This window comes from Anastrepha obliqua, chromosome 3 (genome assembly GCF_027943255.1).
Source record: "Anastrepha obliqua isolate idAnaObli1 chromosome 3, idAnaObli1_1.0, whole genome shotgun sequence".
In the NCBI taxonomy this organism is placed as follows: Eukaryota; Metazoa; Arthropoda; class Insecta; order Diptera; family Tephritidae; genus Anastrepha; species Anastrepha obliqua.
The window spans coordinates 137,562,030-137,578,751 of NC_072894.1; the positions used below are offsets into that span (position 1 = coordinate 137,562,030).

The window sequence follows — 16,722 nt, forward strand, 5'->3', positions numbered from 1 at the left end:
CATTTACATTTCAATTTTTGCTCCTTTACTATTCTGTGTTTCTTAATAAATATAAAATGTATGTAACTATTATTAGAAGAATAGGCACTAACAATCAGAATATACTAAAATGGTGATGTTTATAATTATTAAAGTGTCGCCGGTTTGTGATAACTTATTCCGCTAAAAGACCCCACCGGGAACAGATTTGGAAGCTCTTCCGCGACGCTTATAGGAATATTTGTATGCAATATCATAAGTAAAAATCAGAAAGTATGTCCAATCCCATGAAGATAGATAAAGGGTTCATCAAATAGTAGACCCTCGAGTGTTACCAGCATACGTCCATCGGAACCTAGACATTGTTCTAACCGTACGCCTTTTTTCTGGACGATTTTTGATTTCCTCAATGTGTTCTCATTAACTGTCCCTTCGGACACTCCTTTCTTTGTTTCATGTTAAGAAATTTTACACAAATTTTAATCCCAAGCTGATTCACAGTTATACCTTTTTAACTAAAATTTGTCAAATAGTAGGGGTTCGCAATAAGTGTCAGACCTTGTGAAGTGAAACTGTCTGGGTAATGTTTTTGCTGAACAACAACAACAAGTGAAACTTTTTGTTTACTCATAATATTTGAATGACGAATATATATATGTATAATTAAATTATAGCCTACTATCTACAATTTTTTTGCTGTTCCAAAAGTATGGTTGTGCATTTTTATTGATTTCTCAATTGTATTACTTTTACTTTGCTTTAAAACTATTATGCGGCTGACCCGACGTAAATTATAAGATATTTTGAAAGAATTTTATGTTAAAAAAGGAAGAAAATTTCGCTATAATGGAGAACCGAGTTGGGAAGCTTGGCTCTTGTCTCAAAGAGGAAATTAATGAGATGAGGTGTTCATTAAGGTATTTCAAGACCAAAGTTAAATTTTATTGGTCTATTGGTTCTCACACTCACCAACGTAAACATACGCCCGTATCAGCTAACACCATGAAACTAATTAGAGCCCCTTGTAAATAAATAAAATTCTCACCACCGTTCCGTTCCATAGTATCGTAGATCGTTGTTGGTGAGTGTGAGCATCATTAACATTGAAGCACGGTTTACGCAAAACAACAACAAATGACTCAAAACTCCATTAGAATTACCTGCATGGTCAGTAACACGGAAGCCGGGTGACCATTAAAACATTTCAACGAATTAAGAGACCAAAACAAACAGAGAAGAACAAGACTTACGAAATAAGGTAGTTGTTGAGGAATTGTCTTACGCAACACGTGTGAAGGAAAGCACTTCTGGAAATGCTGACACGTCAAAAATTATGACAGATTTGCCCGCATCCCATACTTGGACTAAGAAATCGAGAAAACTTACTGAGATTGATTAAAAAATCCTGTCAAAAAAATATACATCTATAGAAACGCTTCTATTATTTGTTAAATTTGATTTCACAAGACCTGAATAGGAACTGCTACAAGGGACTAAGCACAATATTTATCCTTGTTATTCACTTTTGCACGAGGAAAAGAGGGTGGTTATCTCGATGAAAATTGTACAACAGCGACTGAAATCGAGTTTGAAGTTAAATTTTAAGATCTGCTCAACCACACCGCACCGCGTCTTTGCCAATATTTAAGCAAAGTCGTAGGTAACCTAAAGATGAAAAACAACATATCCTTTTAATTTTAAAGTGCCGCTATGATGGGTAGAATAAAAAGCTCAAAAATCGAGTTGATTTATACCAAAAATCAATGGAATATTAATATTTAACTGGAAATTTTTCTAAAATATCTGATATAAAGTTTGAAATTTTGATGAAAATTAGTTTTTTTTTCATTTTCACAAAGTTTGAATTTTTGGTGAAAATTGGTTTTTTAATTGGAAAAACTTTAGTATAATGTATATCGCTTTGGAAAAAACGGTAAAAAGGGAGTGATAGAGGGGTGTATCTCCATCTTAAAACTGAAAACGGAACCTGCCGGAGGCTTATAGTTTTTAAGTAATTTAATGATAAAGTTCTCTAATTTAGCGAAAAGTTGGTGTTGCCATACACCTGAAATGAAAACGAAGTTCGCACGCAGGGATGTTCAGTGGAAGGTTCATTGTAAAACTGCAGTATTTTTTGGTGTAATTTAAAGTTGAGAAATAATTTTGAAAATAAAAACATACAACTTATTTAAACTTAAAAACAATGATATTAAGGGTATCACAAAAAATAATAAAGTAATTAAAATTAAATTAAATTAATTAACACAGTATTTTTTCGTAGAACTTCTTATCGCGTGGGCGCTTCAAAAAAATAACCCTCATCAGTCCAACTCCGGCTACGCAATCCACAGTATTTTTGCGTAGAACTCCTTTTCCGTGGGCGGCCTTCGGCCGCGCTTCAAAAAAATAACCCTCATCAGTCCAACGCCGGCTACGCAATTCAGAGTATTTTTGCGTAGAACTCCTTTTCGCGTGGGCGGCCTTTGGCCGCGCTTCAAAAAAATAACCCTCATCAGTCCAATTCCGGCTACGCAATCCACAGTATATTTGCGTAGAATTCCTTTTCGCGTGGGCGGCCTTTGGCCGCGCTTCAAAAAAATAACCCTCATCAGTCCAACTCCGGCTACGCAATGCACAGTATTTTTGCGTAAAACTCCTTTCCGTGTTAAAACCATGATTAACACTAAACTCCAGAACTTATTTTTTGTTTTCATTTGCAGGCATCCGGCAACACCATACTGTTGTCATTCCAATCTTCTTCTTATTCGCGCTTAAAATTGGAATGTGATTGCATAGGCAAATGAATTTGCATTTAATTTTAATAGATATAATTAGAATATTAGCATAAAAATCGGTAAAAACACGCGTGTGAGTGTATATTGGGTGAATTTTAGTGAAATGTTAAAAAATATAGAGTGTAATGTGGCAAATTATAGTGAAGTTCCCGAGGGCATTTTGAATGTAAATAATTAAAAATTATGGCTCCGACCCCATGTGTTCTCCCATCACTTGTTTTGAGAGAAATATTACGAATTTTTCAATGAAATTCACAGGAGATGTTCACTTCGTGCTTATTTTGCTAAAACTAGCACCAACACTATTCTGTTAATAATAGTTTTTAAGTTATTTGTTGATAAAGTTTGTCTTTTATCTTCACCAAATTTTGATAGAATAAGTGCATTTATCACATTTATTTTAATAAATATTGAAACTATATTAACATACACATACGTTTTTAACTCTTTTTATTTATTTATACCACAAATTAACCATTTATATTGCATTTTTAAGTTGCTAACTCCAAATATGCCAGCTAAATTTACAATAACTGAAAAGCATGGCTGAATGGAGTGCTGCCAGAAGCAAAAAATAAAAAAAATAATAGAATGCGATTGAAAACGAAGCAACATAGGAACATAATTTCCACACACTCTTTTCTGTTAGAATAATGAAGGAATGGGGGTTTACAACCTCTAAGGTGTATATATTGAGTTCATAAATATATATAAATACAATATCGATATGATTTTCGAAATTCAGTTCCGCTTCACGTAAAACTCCTATGTGCAGCGGAGACGGTGTTGCACTATTAAGGGTTATTTTTTTGAAGTGCGGCCGTAGGCCGCCTACGCAGAAAAAAGTTTTACGCAAAATGTTTTAATTATTCTTTTTTATATATAGATATTTAATATAATATAATAATAACAAGCAACAACAACAACAAACAGTTCTACCACAAGCATCGAAAAAGGCGGCAGACGGCACTCAGAGAGAGAGTCAGGTCGCTAAAAAGCACAAATCCGAGGGTGCTCTCATGAAATCTCGCTACACGAAGGCGAGGTTCATTCTAAGCAAGATTGCCAAAAATGAACTCGCTGGAGCGACTGACGAGCGCGACGCGGCTGACAAATTAAAATACCAGCAGGTGGTTAAGGAGTACAAAGACTTCTTATCCAAAAAACCTAAAGAAGACGACAGGAAAAAAGGCGATGCGTTGAAGAGAAACAGGTCACAGGACGTGATCGATCAGGCACCGAAGAGACCTAAGGTGTCCAGCAGCATCGAAGAAACGAAACAACGACCGTTCAGTGAGGTGGTTAAGGATAACCTCCTCTATGCACTAATCGATGAAACCACAAATAGTGGCAAAGTGGTCCTGCAGAAGTGGGGGCAAGTGGAGGCCAAACTGTCCAAGCTCGTGCTAGACAAGCATGTGGTTGGAGCACAGGGCGGATTTCTCCCTTCCTTCGATTCTGCAGGAGTACTTCGCGGCTGCAGGGTCATCAAGTGCGACGACGACTGGTCAAGGGTTGTCCTAGAAAGGTGTGTTGCTGAGATCAGCAGCACACTGGAAGGCTTAAAACTTAAGCTAATTCCGGCCAAAGACATCCTCGCGCTCGCATTTGGCTACCAGTGATGGACTTGAGCGGTGCAGAAGTGCTGAAATGCCTCAAGTCACACAACCCTGCGGTGCCGATGGACGACTGGGCAATCGTGAAGGCAGAAAAACCGCAAAAGAGCAGCATGTCATTCGTTCTGCAGATCAACGATGAGTGCCTGCCAATACTAAAACAACAAGACAACAAAATGCGGTTTGGTCTAAGAAAGGCCAAACTGAAAATTTTCAAAGCAGACAGCAATGCAAATGAGGAAGACCCAGACGAGGTCGACAACAACATACAGCTGGAAAGGCTAGAAAAGCTGGACCTAGCTGAAGACGACAATAAATCCGATGCCTAGAGCCATACAGGTGAATCTGCAGCACTCGAAATGTGCTACAGAGAACTTGGATGTCTTCCTCAGGGAAGGGGACATCGACATCGGTTTCATACAGGAGCCCTGGGTCAGAGACAACGAGGTTAAGGGGTTCCAAAACAACAAGAGCATCAACATTTTCTACAACAAAGCAGACGGTAAGCCACGGTCATGCATAATCACCAAAAAACACCTAAAAGCTTTTCTGTGTTCTAATTTTAGTACTCCTGATTTTATGGTGGTGAAAGTGGAGCTGCAGAAATCGGTGATATACCTGGCATCGGTGTACATGCCACACGAGAAATCGGCGCCGCCAGACGAAGTGGCTCGTTTCCTGACAACACTAAGCAGCACAGACAAACTATTGATGGGCTGTGACGCAAACGCTAATATAGAAATGAGCTCTGGGGCAGTTCAGAGACGAATGAAAGAGGTGAGTCACTTTTTGAATTCCTATTAAACACCAACCTAGACATATGTAATGTAGGGACCACCCCAACCTTCACTTTTCCGAGCTCGGCAAACTTTCCTGGCTGGGAAGAGGTCTTAAACGTTACCCTATGCACAAACAATAACTCCCAAATAGTCACAAATTGGAGGGTATCCGACAAGAGATCCTTCTCGGACCACAGCTGGATTCTCTTCGATATTAATCTCAAGCTTGAGAAACCTCTCCCATATAGAAATCCTAGAAGAACAAACTGGCACACATTCCGTAGAGTGGCCCAGTCTAAACTTCAACACCTAAACAGAACCATAACGTCAAGGGAAGACCTAGATGAGAAAGTAAGAGCTTTCGAAACTTCCTTGACGAAAGGACTTGAAGCCTCATGCCCTGCCACATATGGTAAAACAACTTATCCTACCTGGTGGAATGAAGATCTAAGTCAACTCAGGAAAATGACAAGAGAAATCTTCAACATCTGCTACAAACACAAATACTTCAAACCCTACAAAGACTGCCTTAGGGAATACAAGAAAGCAATCAAAGAGGCTCGGACAGAGGCTTGGAGAGATTTTTGTAGTTCCATAGAATCAACCAAAGATACGGCCAGACTAGGCAAGCTTTTATCCAAGGAACACTCCTGCCCTTCCTTCTTGAAGAAAGACACCGGAGAGTGGACAAAATCATCGGCCGACACACTAGAACATCTTATAAATACACACTTCCCAGGCAACACAGAATACATTGAGAACAATACTGACAGTGTTCAAACATCCAAAATATCACCCATTATAATCAACCACATCGTATCCCAAGATAGAATATTATGGGCGATAAAAAACTTTGAACCATATAAGGCAGCCGGTCCAGATGGGATATTCCCAGCCATGCTGTGGAACACTCGAGAAACGACGATTCCTTGGCTGGAGGTCTTTTTCAGGAAAAGCCTTACGCTGGGGCACATACCAAAAAGCTGGAGGAGGGTTAAGGTAATCTTTATCCCTAAAGCTGGTAGACGCGGTCATGATACAGCGAAAGATTTCAGACCCATCAGCTTATCCTCCTTCATCCTCAAAACTCTCGAGCGATTGTTGGATGTATATCTCAGGGAAAAGATTACAAACTCAACGATTTCACCATCTCAACATGCCTATCTCAAAGGAAAATCCACAGAGACAGCTCTTCATGAGGTTGTAAGTGAGATTGAGAAGAGCATAGAATACAAGCAATACTCACTAGTCGCTTTTCTCGACATAGAGGGGGCCTTCAACAATGTTACCACAAGATCTATAATTGAGGCTCTTAACATGTTAGGCATAGACATGGGTCTCAACAAATGGATAGAGAATATGCTCAAAACTAGAATAATCATCGGTGAGGTAGGCAGCAGCACGATAAAACGCTCTGTCAACAGGGGAACCCCTCAGGGAGGAGTATTATCCCCTCTGCTATGGTTACTAGTCGCCAACAACATCCTCACCAAATTTAACCAAAAAGGAATTAAAGTGGTGGCGTACGCGGACGACATAGTGCTTATGGTTTCAGGAATGTTTCCAACCACAATCAGTGAGATTATGGAAGGAGCTCTGGTATTACTCAGCAATTGGGCCACGGACTGTGGTTTAAGTGTAAACCCGGGTAAAACGGAACTGATGCTATTCACCAAGAAAACCAAGGTGCCAAACTTTAATCTCCCAAAACTAAACGGCGTCAGCCTCACGCTAACCAAACCAGGAGCGCTAACTACGCTGTTAAAAACAACAACAACACTACAGGAGCGCTTAGCACCAGTCCTACTGAAGCGCTCAATGTACTAACACATCTATTGCCATTAGATTTACACATTAAAACAATAGCTACTTGCAGCGCGGTGAGACTCAGAGACATAGGAAGCTGGACAACAAGGCCGTACGGTCACAGTAAGATCCTCCTACAGGGACCCCCGCTGCTCAAAAACGGATCAGACTACACAGTCCCCGACCTAAACTTCAAGAAAGGCTTTACGGTACGTTTTCCACCGAGAGCCGAGTGGAGCAAAGGAGAGGTGATTGGAAGACACGACATCGAAATTTATACCGATGGTTCTAAGATGAACTGTGGTGTGGGAGCTGTCTTCCATTCGGAGCCACTCAACCTATCTCAATCAATTCGTCTTCCTGATTATGCCAGCGTGTTCCAGGCAGAACTTTTAGCGATCAGAGAAGCATGCAAATCCCTAGAACTCTACAAGGTAGTTGGTGCAAGAGTAGCTATCTTCTCAGACAGTCAAGCAGCTATTAAGGCCTTAGAATCCAACTACATTTCATCCAAACTGGTCCTACAGTGTAGAGAGAAGCTGAAACTGCTCAGCCATTGGCTTGAAATTACCCTGATATGGGTTCCCGGTCATAGGAACATACGAGGCAATGAGATAGCGGATGAGCTAGCAAGAAAGGGCTCAACACTAGACATAGCAGAGGCGGTGGCAGTTTCCACCCCACTGAACACACTAAAAGCATCTATTGCTTCACACTATCATGCTTTAGCCGAAAGAAGATGGAAGCAAATACCTACATGTATCACAACAAAAAACACATGGCCGTCATAAAAGGGCACGACTCCGATCCTTCGGTAAGCCTTTTCTGCAGCAAATTAAGGAGATCTCAGTCATCGAGATAAAGGTTTTGCTCCTATACTTGGACCTCACTAAATGGATCTGACTCGGAAACACCAAAAAAAAAAAAAAAAAAAAAAAAAAAAAAAAAAAAAAAAAAAAAAAAAAAACTCATCATTTCACGAGGTAGTGGTAGGCAGCAGCACGATAAAACGCTCTGTCAACAGGGGAACCCCTCAGGGAGGAGTATTATCCCCTCTGCTATGGTTACTAGTCGCCAACAACATCCTCACCAAATTTAACCAAAAAGGAATTAAAGTGGTGGCGTACGCGGACGACATAGTGCTTATGGTTTCAGGAATGTTTCCAACCACAATCAGTGAGATTATGGAAGGAGCTCTGGTATTACTCAGCAATTGGGCCACGGACTGTGGTTTAAGTGTAAACCCGGGTAAAACGGAACTGATGCTATTCACCAAGAAAACCAAGGTGCCAAACTTTAATCTCCCAAAACTAAACGGCGTCAGCCTCACGCTAACCAAACCAGGAGCGCTAACTACGCTGTTAAAAACAACAACAACACTACAGGAGCGCTTAGCACCAGTCCTACTGAAGCGCTCAATGTACTAACACATCTATTGCCATTAGATTTACACATTAAAACAATAGCTACTTGCAGCGCGGTGAGACTCAGAGACATAGGAAGCTGGACAACAAGGCCGTACGGTCACAGTAAGATCCTCCTACAGGGACCCCCGCTGCTCAAAAACGGATCAGACTACACAGTCCCCGACCTAAACTTCAAGAAAGGCTTTATGGTACGTTTTCCACCGAGAGCCGAGTGGAGCAAAGGAGAGGTGATTGGAAGACACGACATCGAAATTTATACCGATGGTTCTAAGATGAACTGTGGTGTGGGAGCTGTCTTCCATTCGGAGCCACTCAACCTATCTCAATCAATTCGTCTTCCTGATTATGCCAGCGTGTTCCAGGCAGAACTTTTAGCGATCAGAGAAGCATGCAAATCCCTAGAACTCTACAAGGTAGTTGGTGCAAGAGTAGCTATCTTCTCAGACAGTCAAGCAGCTATTAAGGCCTTAGAATCCAACTACATTTCATCCAAACTGGTCCTACAGTGTAGAGAGAAGCTGAAACTGCTCAGCCATTGGCTTGAAATTACCCTGATATGGGTTCCCGGTCATAGGAACATACGAGGCAATGAGATAGCGGATGAGCTAGCAAGAAAGGGCTCAACACTAGACATAGCAGAGGCGGTGGCAGTTTCCACCCCACTGAACACACTAAAAGCATCTATTGCTTCACACTATCATGCTTTAGCCGAAAGAAGATGGAAGCAAATACCTACATGTATCACAACAAAAAACACATGGCCGTCATAAAAGGGCACGACTCCGATCCTTCGGTAAGCCTTTTCTGCAGCAAATTAAGGAGATCTCAGTCATCGAGATAAAGGTTTTGCTCCTATACTTGGACCTCACTAAATGGATCTGACTCGGAAACACCAAAAAAAAAAAAAAAAAAAAAAAAAAAAAAAAAAAAAAAAAAAAAAAAAAAAAAAAAAAAAAAAAAAAAAACTCATCATTTCACGAGGTAGTGGTAGGCAGCAGCACGATAAAACGCTCTGTCAACAGGGGAACCCCTCAGGGAGGAGTATTATCCCCTCTGCTATGGTTACTAGTCGCCAACAACATCCTCACCAAATTTAACCAAAAAGGAATTAAAGTGGTGGCGTACGCGGACGACATAGTGCTTATGGTTTCAGGAATGTTTCCAACCACAATCAGTGAGATTATGGAAGGAGCTCTGGTATTACTCAGCAATTGGGCCACGGACTGTGGTTTAAGTGTAAACCCGGGTAAAACGGAACTGATGCTATTCACCAAGAAAACCAAGGTGCCAAACTTTAATCTCCCAAAACTAAACGGCGTCAGCCTCACGCTAACCAAACCAGGAGCGCTAACTACGCTGTTAAAAACAACAACAACACTACAGGAGCGCTTAGCACCAGTCCTACTGAAGCGCTCAATGTACTAACACATCTATTGCCATTAGATTTACACATTAAAACAATAGCTACTTGCAGCGCGGTGAGACTCAGAGACATAGGAAGCTGGACAACAAGGCCGTACGGTCACAGTAAGATCCTCCTACAGGGACCCCCGCTGCTCAAAAACGGATCAGACTGCACAGTCCCCGACCTAAACTTCAAGAAAGGCTTTACGGTACGTTTTCCACCGAGAGCCGAGTGGAGCAAAGGAGAGGTGATTGGAAGACACGACATCGAAATTTATACCGATGGTTCTAAGATGAACTGTGGTGTGGGAGCTGTCTTCCATTCGGAGCCACTCAACCTATCTCAATCAATTCGTCTTCCTGATTATGCCAGCGTGTTCCAGGCAGAACTTTTAGCGATCAGAGAAGCATGCAAATCCCTAGAACTCTACAAGGTAGTTGGTGCAAGAGTAGCTATCTTCTCAGACAGTCAAGCAGCTATTAAGGCCTTAGAATCCAACTACATTTCATCCAAACTGGTCCTACAGTGTAGAGAGAAGCTGAAACTGCTCAGCCATTGGCTTGAAATTACCCTGATATGGGTTCCCGGTCATAGGAACATACGAGGCAATGAGATAGCGGATGAGCTAGCAAGAAAGGGCTCAACACTAGACATAGCAGAGGCGGTGGCAGTTTCCACCCCACTGAACACACTAAAAGCATCTATTGCTTCACACTATCATGCTTTAGCCGAAAGAAGATGGAAGCAAATACCTACATGTATCACAACAAAAAACACATGGCCGTCATAAAAGGGCACGACTCCGATCCTTCGGTAAGCCTTTTCTGCAGCAAATTAAGGAGATCTCAGTCATCGAGATAAAGGTTTTGCTCCTATACTTGGACCTCACTAAATGGATCTGACTCGGAAACACCAAAAAAAAAAAAAAAAAAAAAAAAAAAAAAAAAAAAAAAAAAAAAAAAAAAAAAAAAAAAAAAAAAAAAAAAAAAAACTCATCATTTCACGAGGTAGTGGTATTAAAACGGTGCTGGTCACTAATTAGGAGCGTTTCAGCTAAGAAATGTTCAACCACCTCAACAACAACAACAACAACAACATATATAATATATTCATAATATAGGGAAAATTTGGAATTAAAAATCGCGCGATTTTTTATTCCAAATTTTCGCCTGCGGCGCTTTTTTTTCTTTTTTTTTTAAAATATATATGTATATGTATAATATAGTGAAAATTTGGAATTAAAAATCGCGCGATTTTTTATTCCAAATTTTCGCCTGCGGCGCTTTTTTTCTTTTTTTTTAAATATATATATGTATAATATAGTCAAAATTTGGAATTAAAAATCGCGCCATTTTTTATTCCAAATTTTCGCCTGCGGCGCTTTTTTTTCTTTTTTTTTTTAAATATATATATGTATATATATATATCATATATTCATAATATAGGGAAAATTTGGAATTAAAAATCGCGCGATTTTTTATTCCAAATTTTCGCCTGCGGCGCTTTTTTTTCTTTTTTTTAAATATATATATATATCATATATTCATAATATAGTGAAAATTTGGAATTAAAAATATATATATCATATATTCAAAATGCATACAATCAAACATACTTTACTGAAAATCAAGCATTAATATATATATATATGTAGATAAATATATACATATATCCATAAATATACCTATATATATATATATATATATATATATATGAATAGACGTATATAATATAGAAATAATTTGTAAAATTTTGTATTTCTAGTCATTTATTATCTTCTAAAATTGTTTATTTATACGATGTCTGGCAGCACTTCGGCTGGTTGTAGTAACCAAAATAGGAGGATTCTTGGTCAATTTTACAATTTTTAAACTCAAATAACTTAAAAACTATAAGCCTCCGGTAGGTTCTGTTTTCAGTTTTAAGATGGGGATACACCCCTCTACCCCCCCCCCCCCCCCCTTATACCCCTTTTTTTAAAAGGGGCGGGAGAACAAATGGGGATTTCCCCAAAATTATTATTTCCCGAATAATTTAAAGTTATAAAGAGTGTTCCTTAACACCACACTAACATCTCCACCAAGTTTCATTAAAAAAAAAACATTATAGTTTGCCAGAAATTCAAAAATATACATTGTTCTAAATTCCAGCCTTATAATTTTCACAAGGTTTGGAATTTTGATGAAAATTTGTTATTTTTTTTAATTTTCACAAAGTTTGACCGTGAATTTATGTGGTTTTTGTAGGAGAACGAACTGTCTTTTCCTAAAAAAAGATAAGAAAAAATAAGAAACAAAAAAATTGCCAAAACTTGTGAATAAGCCCTTGTGCTATATTCAGTTATTAAACGCACTGTACTCGTATGTATAGAAATGTATGTACTATTATTTTATTTAAAAATTGTTTACATCTCGTAGCTTTACATTTTTTTTTCTCATTAACAGTTTCAATTTAAGATAACGATGTACTACTTTGCGTCTATTGCCAACAAATCTCTACCTATTTATCACCTAAACTTCATAATTGATATGTTGTACGGTAATGACAACATATTTTACGAAGAGTATAAGGTAAACCCATGTATGATAAATACATACAAAAATATCATGATAAAAAATATTAGGAGAAAGTATTAGCGCATTTATGTATAATATATGTATGTATATACTAAAGATGCTCGGCTTACCAGTTGGGAACTTACTGAATGAATACACCTGCTCGCTGGTTTTTGACGACTAGTTTTTAGGCATCTACATGCATCTTTTATTATTGTTGTTTTTTCTGTCGTTACTTTTGCAAATGTTTTTATTTTATTTTCCTTTCTATGCAGTCGTTTAGAGACGCAACCCTCTCGCCGCTCTCTTGTTGCATAAATTATTTTGGTATTTATCTTTAACGAGTTACTACCACTTCATTTGTTTGGAGAAATCTCATATTTTCTTTTGTCTGTTTTATATACATACTGTACATATGTACATTCTTCTACTACTACTTTATTTTTGTGTTCTATTTATACACATTTTTTCATTTTAAATCAGTACACCACTCCATACAGCGCACAAAATCGGCTGTAAAACCGTTCCACTGCTTGCCACCCAGTCAACCCGTCCCGCCCGTACAATTATTCACTGGGAGCGCTGCTGCAAGAAATTAAACATGGCGTCAAAGGTAGGTGTAGGTGATTTTCTGCCGCTTCAATGCAAAGTTTACGCGCGAGTTTCCGCACATAAACATCGATGAATTGGTTAAATACACTGGAAATCTTATCACCGAACTATCACCCCGCACTGAATGAGATCTATATTTTTCTTAAATATTACTGGAAAATTGTAAAAGTTTGGCCAATGTACGCGGTGCGTTACTTTTTCTTGCAGGAGTGAAAATTTACATATCTATTTGAAGTTGGCTGCAATAGCTAATGTCAATTGCTCTTTTCTTAATTCGAATGCGCACTGTTGCATTAATGCTGATAAGGATCATATTACACTGATCGAATTGTCAAACAATCTTGAATGCTATGACTGTTTCAATATAAATTTAAAGATGCGAATGTAAAATAGTTCTCATTACAATATTATACCTAGTTATTCAAGATTGCGCCTTTCCAAGTACCGTGATAACAACACAGAAAATAAACGAATAAAATCAGAGAATTATAGAACACATCATGGTGGAAAGCAAGCTACTTATTTTATATTATTTTTTTATTTAAAAATCAAATTATTCACTAAATGATTCTTAAACAAATAATTTTGCATACGAAATTTGTTTATTACACTACTCAAATGTTAAATTTGCCAGGAACAAAGTAGCGGCTTTGGAAGATGCCACCTTCTGTGATCCTTACATCGAGATTTCTCTCACAGCAATTCTTAAATGGCGCGTATAGAGATTGTCGCTTCATCTGCGCAAGCATTCAATCAATCTTGTACACCGATCCCAGCCTGTGTCACAGTGCGTTGGAGATGGTGATAGAGCTGACTTCATTTCATAGAGTTATTCAGCAATCAGTCAAGCGCACTTTATTTAATATGGCTAGAAAATGTTTTCCTTTAAAGGAAAAAAGGTTTTCATCCAAAAACATTGAAGCAGTAGATCCTACTTCCCTAGCTACCCAGGGATAATATCACTAGCTACTTAAATATGATATGATTAACGCCGCCAATAAAGCGTATTACGCCCACCTTAACATGTTCAAGTCCTGACTTTTGTCTAAAACATCAAAGTTAACTATGTACGAGACCTTTATTCGACCCATCCTAACGTATGGCTGTGAGGTATGTACTCTTAAGGTTGATGACTATCCGCAGATTGCCAGCCTGGAAAGAAAAATTTTAAGAAAGATCTTTGGTCCAATGAGAATGGATTATGGTACCTACAGAATTTGATTGAACTCTGAACAGAACAATCTAGCTCAGAAGGAGGCAGCAGTACGTTTTATTAAAGCGCAGCGTATAAGATGGCTAGGTATGTGATCCATATGCCTGCTGACTGTACCGTGGAGAAAATCTTGAAAGGAAAGTTAATGGGCGTGAAGGCCAAGGCAGACCGAGGAACCGCTGGTCTGGTATTGATTGATAAAGAAAAAAAATTAAGTTGGAAAAAGATTTTTGCTTTATTTTATAGCAAACATTGTATTAATTTATTCTTTTCATTTTATTCTACAAAAAGAAAAAGTGCTAACAAATGGGAACCGATTGGTTAAAAGGCGCTTATAGAAGAACGGAGCGAGAAAAGAAATAAGTTGTGTGGCTGTCGGCTATTTGAAATGGTACAGGAGCTGCAGAGAGGGTTTACGTACCAATATGATAACTTCACGGTATTTAGAAGATGTACATAGTTGCTTTAATAGCTACAACTGTTACTCAGTAGATAATTTAGATAACAATTTCTGTTTTTGCTTCAATTATTAGAATATAACTTTGTGGTTATTATTTACCGTTTGTTTACTTTGTTTGGTTCACTTTCGTTTGGTTTTGACAGTGAATTTCGATAAATTTCCGATATAAATAGGGAAAACAACGATTTGTTCGTAATTCGCATGGTAATCGACACTGAATTTCTTGTAACAATCATCTTTGAATTGCCTATCCCAAAGTCATTAATTTTCTATATGACCAAGCTTATTTACTAAACGTTGCATTAAAGATAAATAATAAAGAAAATAACCAAGTTTTGCTCGAAATAAAATGACAATTACCAATTACTTTTAAATTTATGTACATGTTTCATAAAGCACTATATTACAGTAATATTTCTTAAGATGAACCGATGGTTGTAATTTGTTTAGCTATTGACTTGAATATGTTTGCTGTGTTTGAATCCGGCAATTCAGTTAGAACGGAACGAGTTGTACCAACTAATACGTTTAAACGCGGATCAATGGGTAATGTGCCTAAGTGCGGCACACCAGCTCTTTTAGCTAATTCAACGCCCCCGTCTGACGAAAATATATTGGTGCATTTGCTGCAATGTGGACATATAAACCTGAAAAATAAAATATAATCATATAAATTTTAAAGTATTCTTTTCAATACAATAAGTAAGAATGCAATGCTCCAACATACCCACTCATATTTTCCACAATACCCAGTACATGCACCCCTGTTTTTCTACAAAATGTCAGTTCTTTACGCACATCATCCAATGCTACCCCTTGTGGGGTGGTAACCATAATTGCGCCTTCGCACTTCACATCACGCATACATTCCATCACTGTTATGTGTTCATCCGAAGTGCCTGGTGGCGTATCTATAATCAAGTAATCCAATTCATCCCATTTTACGTCGGTTAAAAATTGACGTATCATCATTGTTTTTTTGGGACCACGCCAAATCACCGGATCATTACGATTCTTCAACAGAAATCCGATAGACATAACAGCAAGAGTTTTATCTTCGTCTGTGTAGATGGGCACCCAACCTTCATCACATTGGTAAACATCGCTCTGTTCTAAGCCAAGCAAGTATGGCACACTTGGGCCACATAAGTCAATGTCCAGAAGACCCACCTATAATGCAAATATGCAAGTTGTAGTTCTGGAATCAAATTTTATCTCTACAGCACCTTAAATCCTAATTCTCGCAATGCTAGTGCCAATTGTGTACTAACTGTGGATTTACCAACACCGCCTTTCCCAGATAAAACCAATATAACATGTTTTACTTTATCTAACATTTTCAGAACAACAACGTTTATAAATTATAGCCGCAATAGAAGACAAAGTATTTCGCCACAAAAATAATCACAATGCGCTGTCAAAAGAAATTTCAATGTTGCTAATCCTATATTATTGATAAGAAGCGGTATGTGATTAGGGTAAAAATATGTATGAAATCTTTCTTGTAAAATATAAATAAATAATACTAACACTTCTGTTAGCTGTTTGGCCGAGTTCCTCCTCCTACTTGTAGTGTGCGTCTTGATGTTGTTCCGCAAATGGAGAGACATACAGCTTTCAGCCGACCCCGAACAGCAGATATTTTTTATAAGAAACTTTTTTATGGAAGAATTACCATTGCCACAAAACTTGTTTCTTTCTTTTGGTGTTTCATGCACGGAGACTCGGACCTACGTACTCCGAATCGTAATCACACACCAAGTTATTCGGTAACGGCCGCCGTACATCCATTCGCCTTGGGTTTAATCCCTTAATTACTAATTTCTCTGTTACATCTTCCTCAAGACGAATTTAAAGAGGGGATTTTACAAGACTGCTAAGATTTCTGCCTCGGTGTTTCTTATTGCCAAAGTTAGGGGTTTTTACATTTTGCTTACATCAATTTGTTCACGTATTTGTATGTCTAGACTCTAGAGTTACTTTTCATCCCCCTGGTATTTCTTTCCAAAGAGCTAGGCGAATTGCGCACTTATTCCTCGCGTATAAGGTAACAAAACAAAATGCTGCAATTCGCC

At 38.3% G+C, this 16,722-nt stretch overlaps 2 protein-coding genes across 2 annotated transcripts; one reads left to right on the plus strand and one right to left on the minus strand.

Annotated features, from left to right (window-relative positions):
- Positions 1 to 109: 109 nt before the first annotated feature.
- Positions 110 to 4,719, plus strand: LOC129242255 (uncharacterized). The gene is made up of 3 exons (XM_054878813.1): positions 110 to 142; positions 3,689 to 4,302; positions 4,365 to 4,719. Exons 1-3 carry the CDS (start codon positions 110 to 112, stop codon positions 4,717 to 4,719), a joined length of 1,002 nt encoding a protein of 333 aa, XP_054734788.1.
- Positions 4,720 to 15,010: 10,291 nt separating this feature from the next.
- On the minus strand, positions 15,011 to 16,062 carry LOC129241563 (cytosolic Fe-S cluster assembly factor NUBP2 homolog). The gene is made up of 3 exons (XM_054877961.1): positions 15,874 to 16,062; positions 15,375 to 15,817; positions 15,011 to 15,294 (listed from the first exon to the last, which is right to left on the minus strand). Exons 1-3 carry the CDS (start codon positions 15,982 to 15,984, stop codon positions 15,066 to 15,068), a joined length of 783 nt encoding a protein of 260 aa, XP_054733936.1. The 5' UTR covers positions 15,985 to 16,062; the 3' UTR covers positions 15,011 to 15,065.
- Positions 16,063 to 16,722: the final 660 nt, after the last annotated feature.

What these genes read in the sequence shown, in the direction of transcription:
- LOC129242255 (XM_054878813.1), top strand. Translation starts at nt 110, where the DNA reads ATGGTGATGTTTATAATTATTAAAGTGTCGCCG. An exon ending in TAATTATTAAAGTGTCGCCG is followed by an intron (nt 143 to 3,688) that starts GTTTGTGATAAC and finishes AATAATAACAAG; the next exon opens with CAACAACAACAACAAACAGT. An exon ending in TCAAGGGTTGTCCTAGAAAG is followed by an intron (nt 4,303 to 4,364) that starts GTGTGTTGCTGA and finishes TTCCGGCCAAAG; the next exon opens with ACATCCTCGCGCTCGCATTT.
- LOC129241563 (XM_054877961.1), bottom strand. Translation starts at nt 15,984, where the DNA reads ATGTTAGATAAAGTAAAACATGTTATATTGGTTTTATCTGGGAAAGGC. An exon ending in TGCGAGAATTAGGATTTAAG is followed by an intron (nt 15,818 to 15,873) that starts GTGCTGTAGAGA and finishes TTTGCATTATAG; the next exon opens with GTGGGTCTTCTGGACATTGA. An exon ending in ATTGTGGAAAATATGAGTGG is followed by an intron (nt 15,295 to 15,374) that starts GTATGTTGGAGC and finishes TTTATTTTTCAG; the next exon opens with GTTTATATGTCCACATTGCA.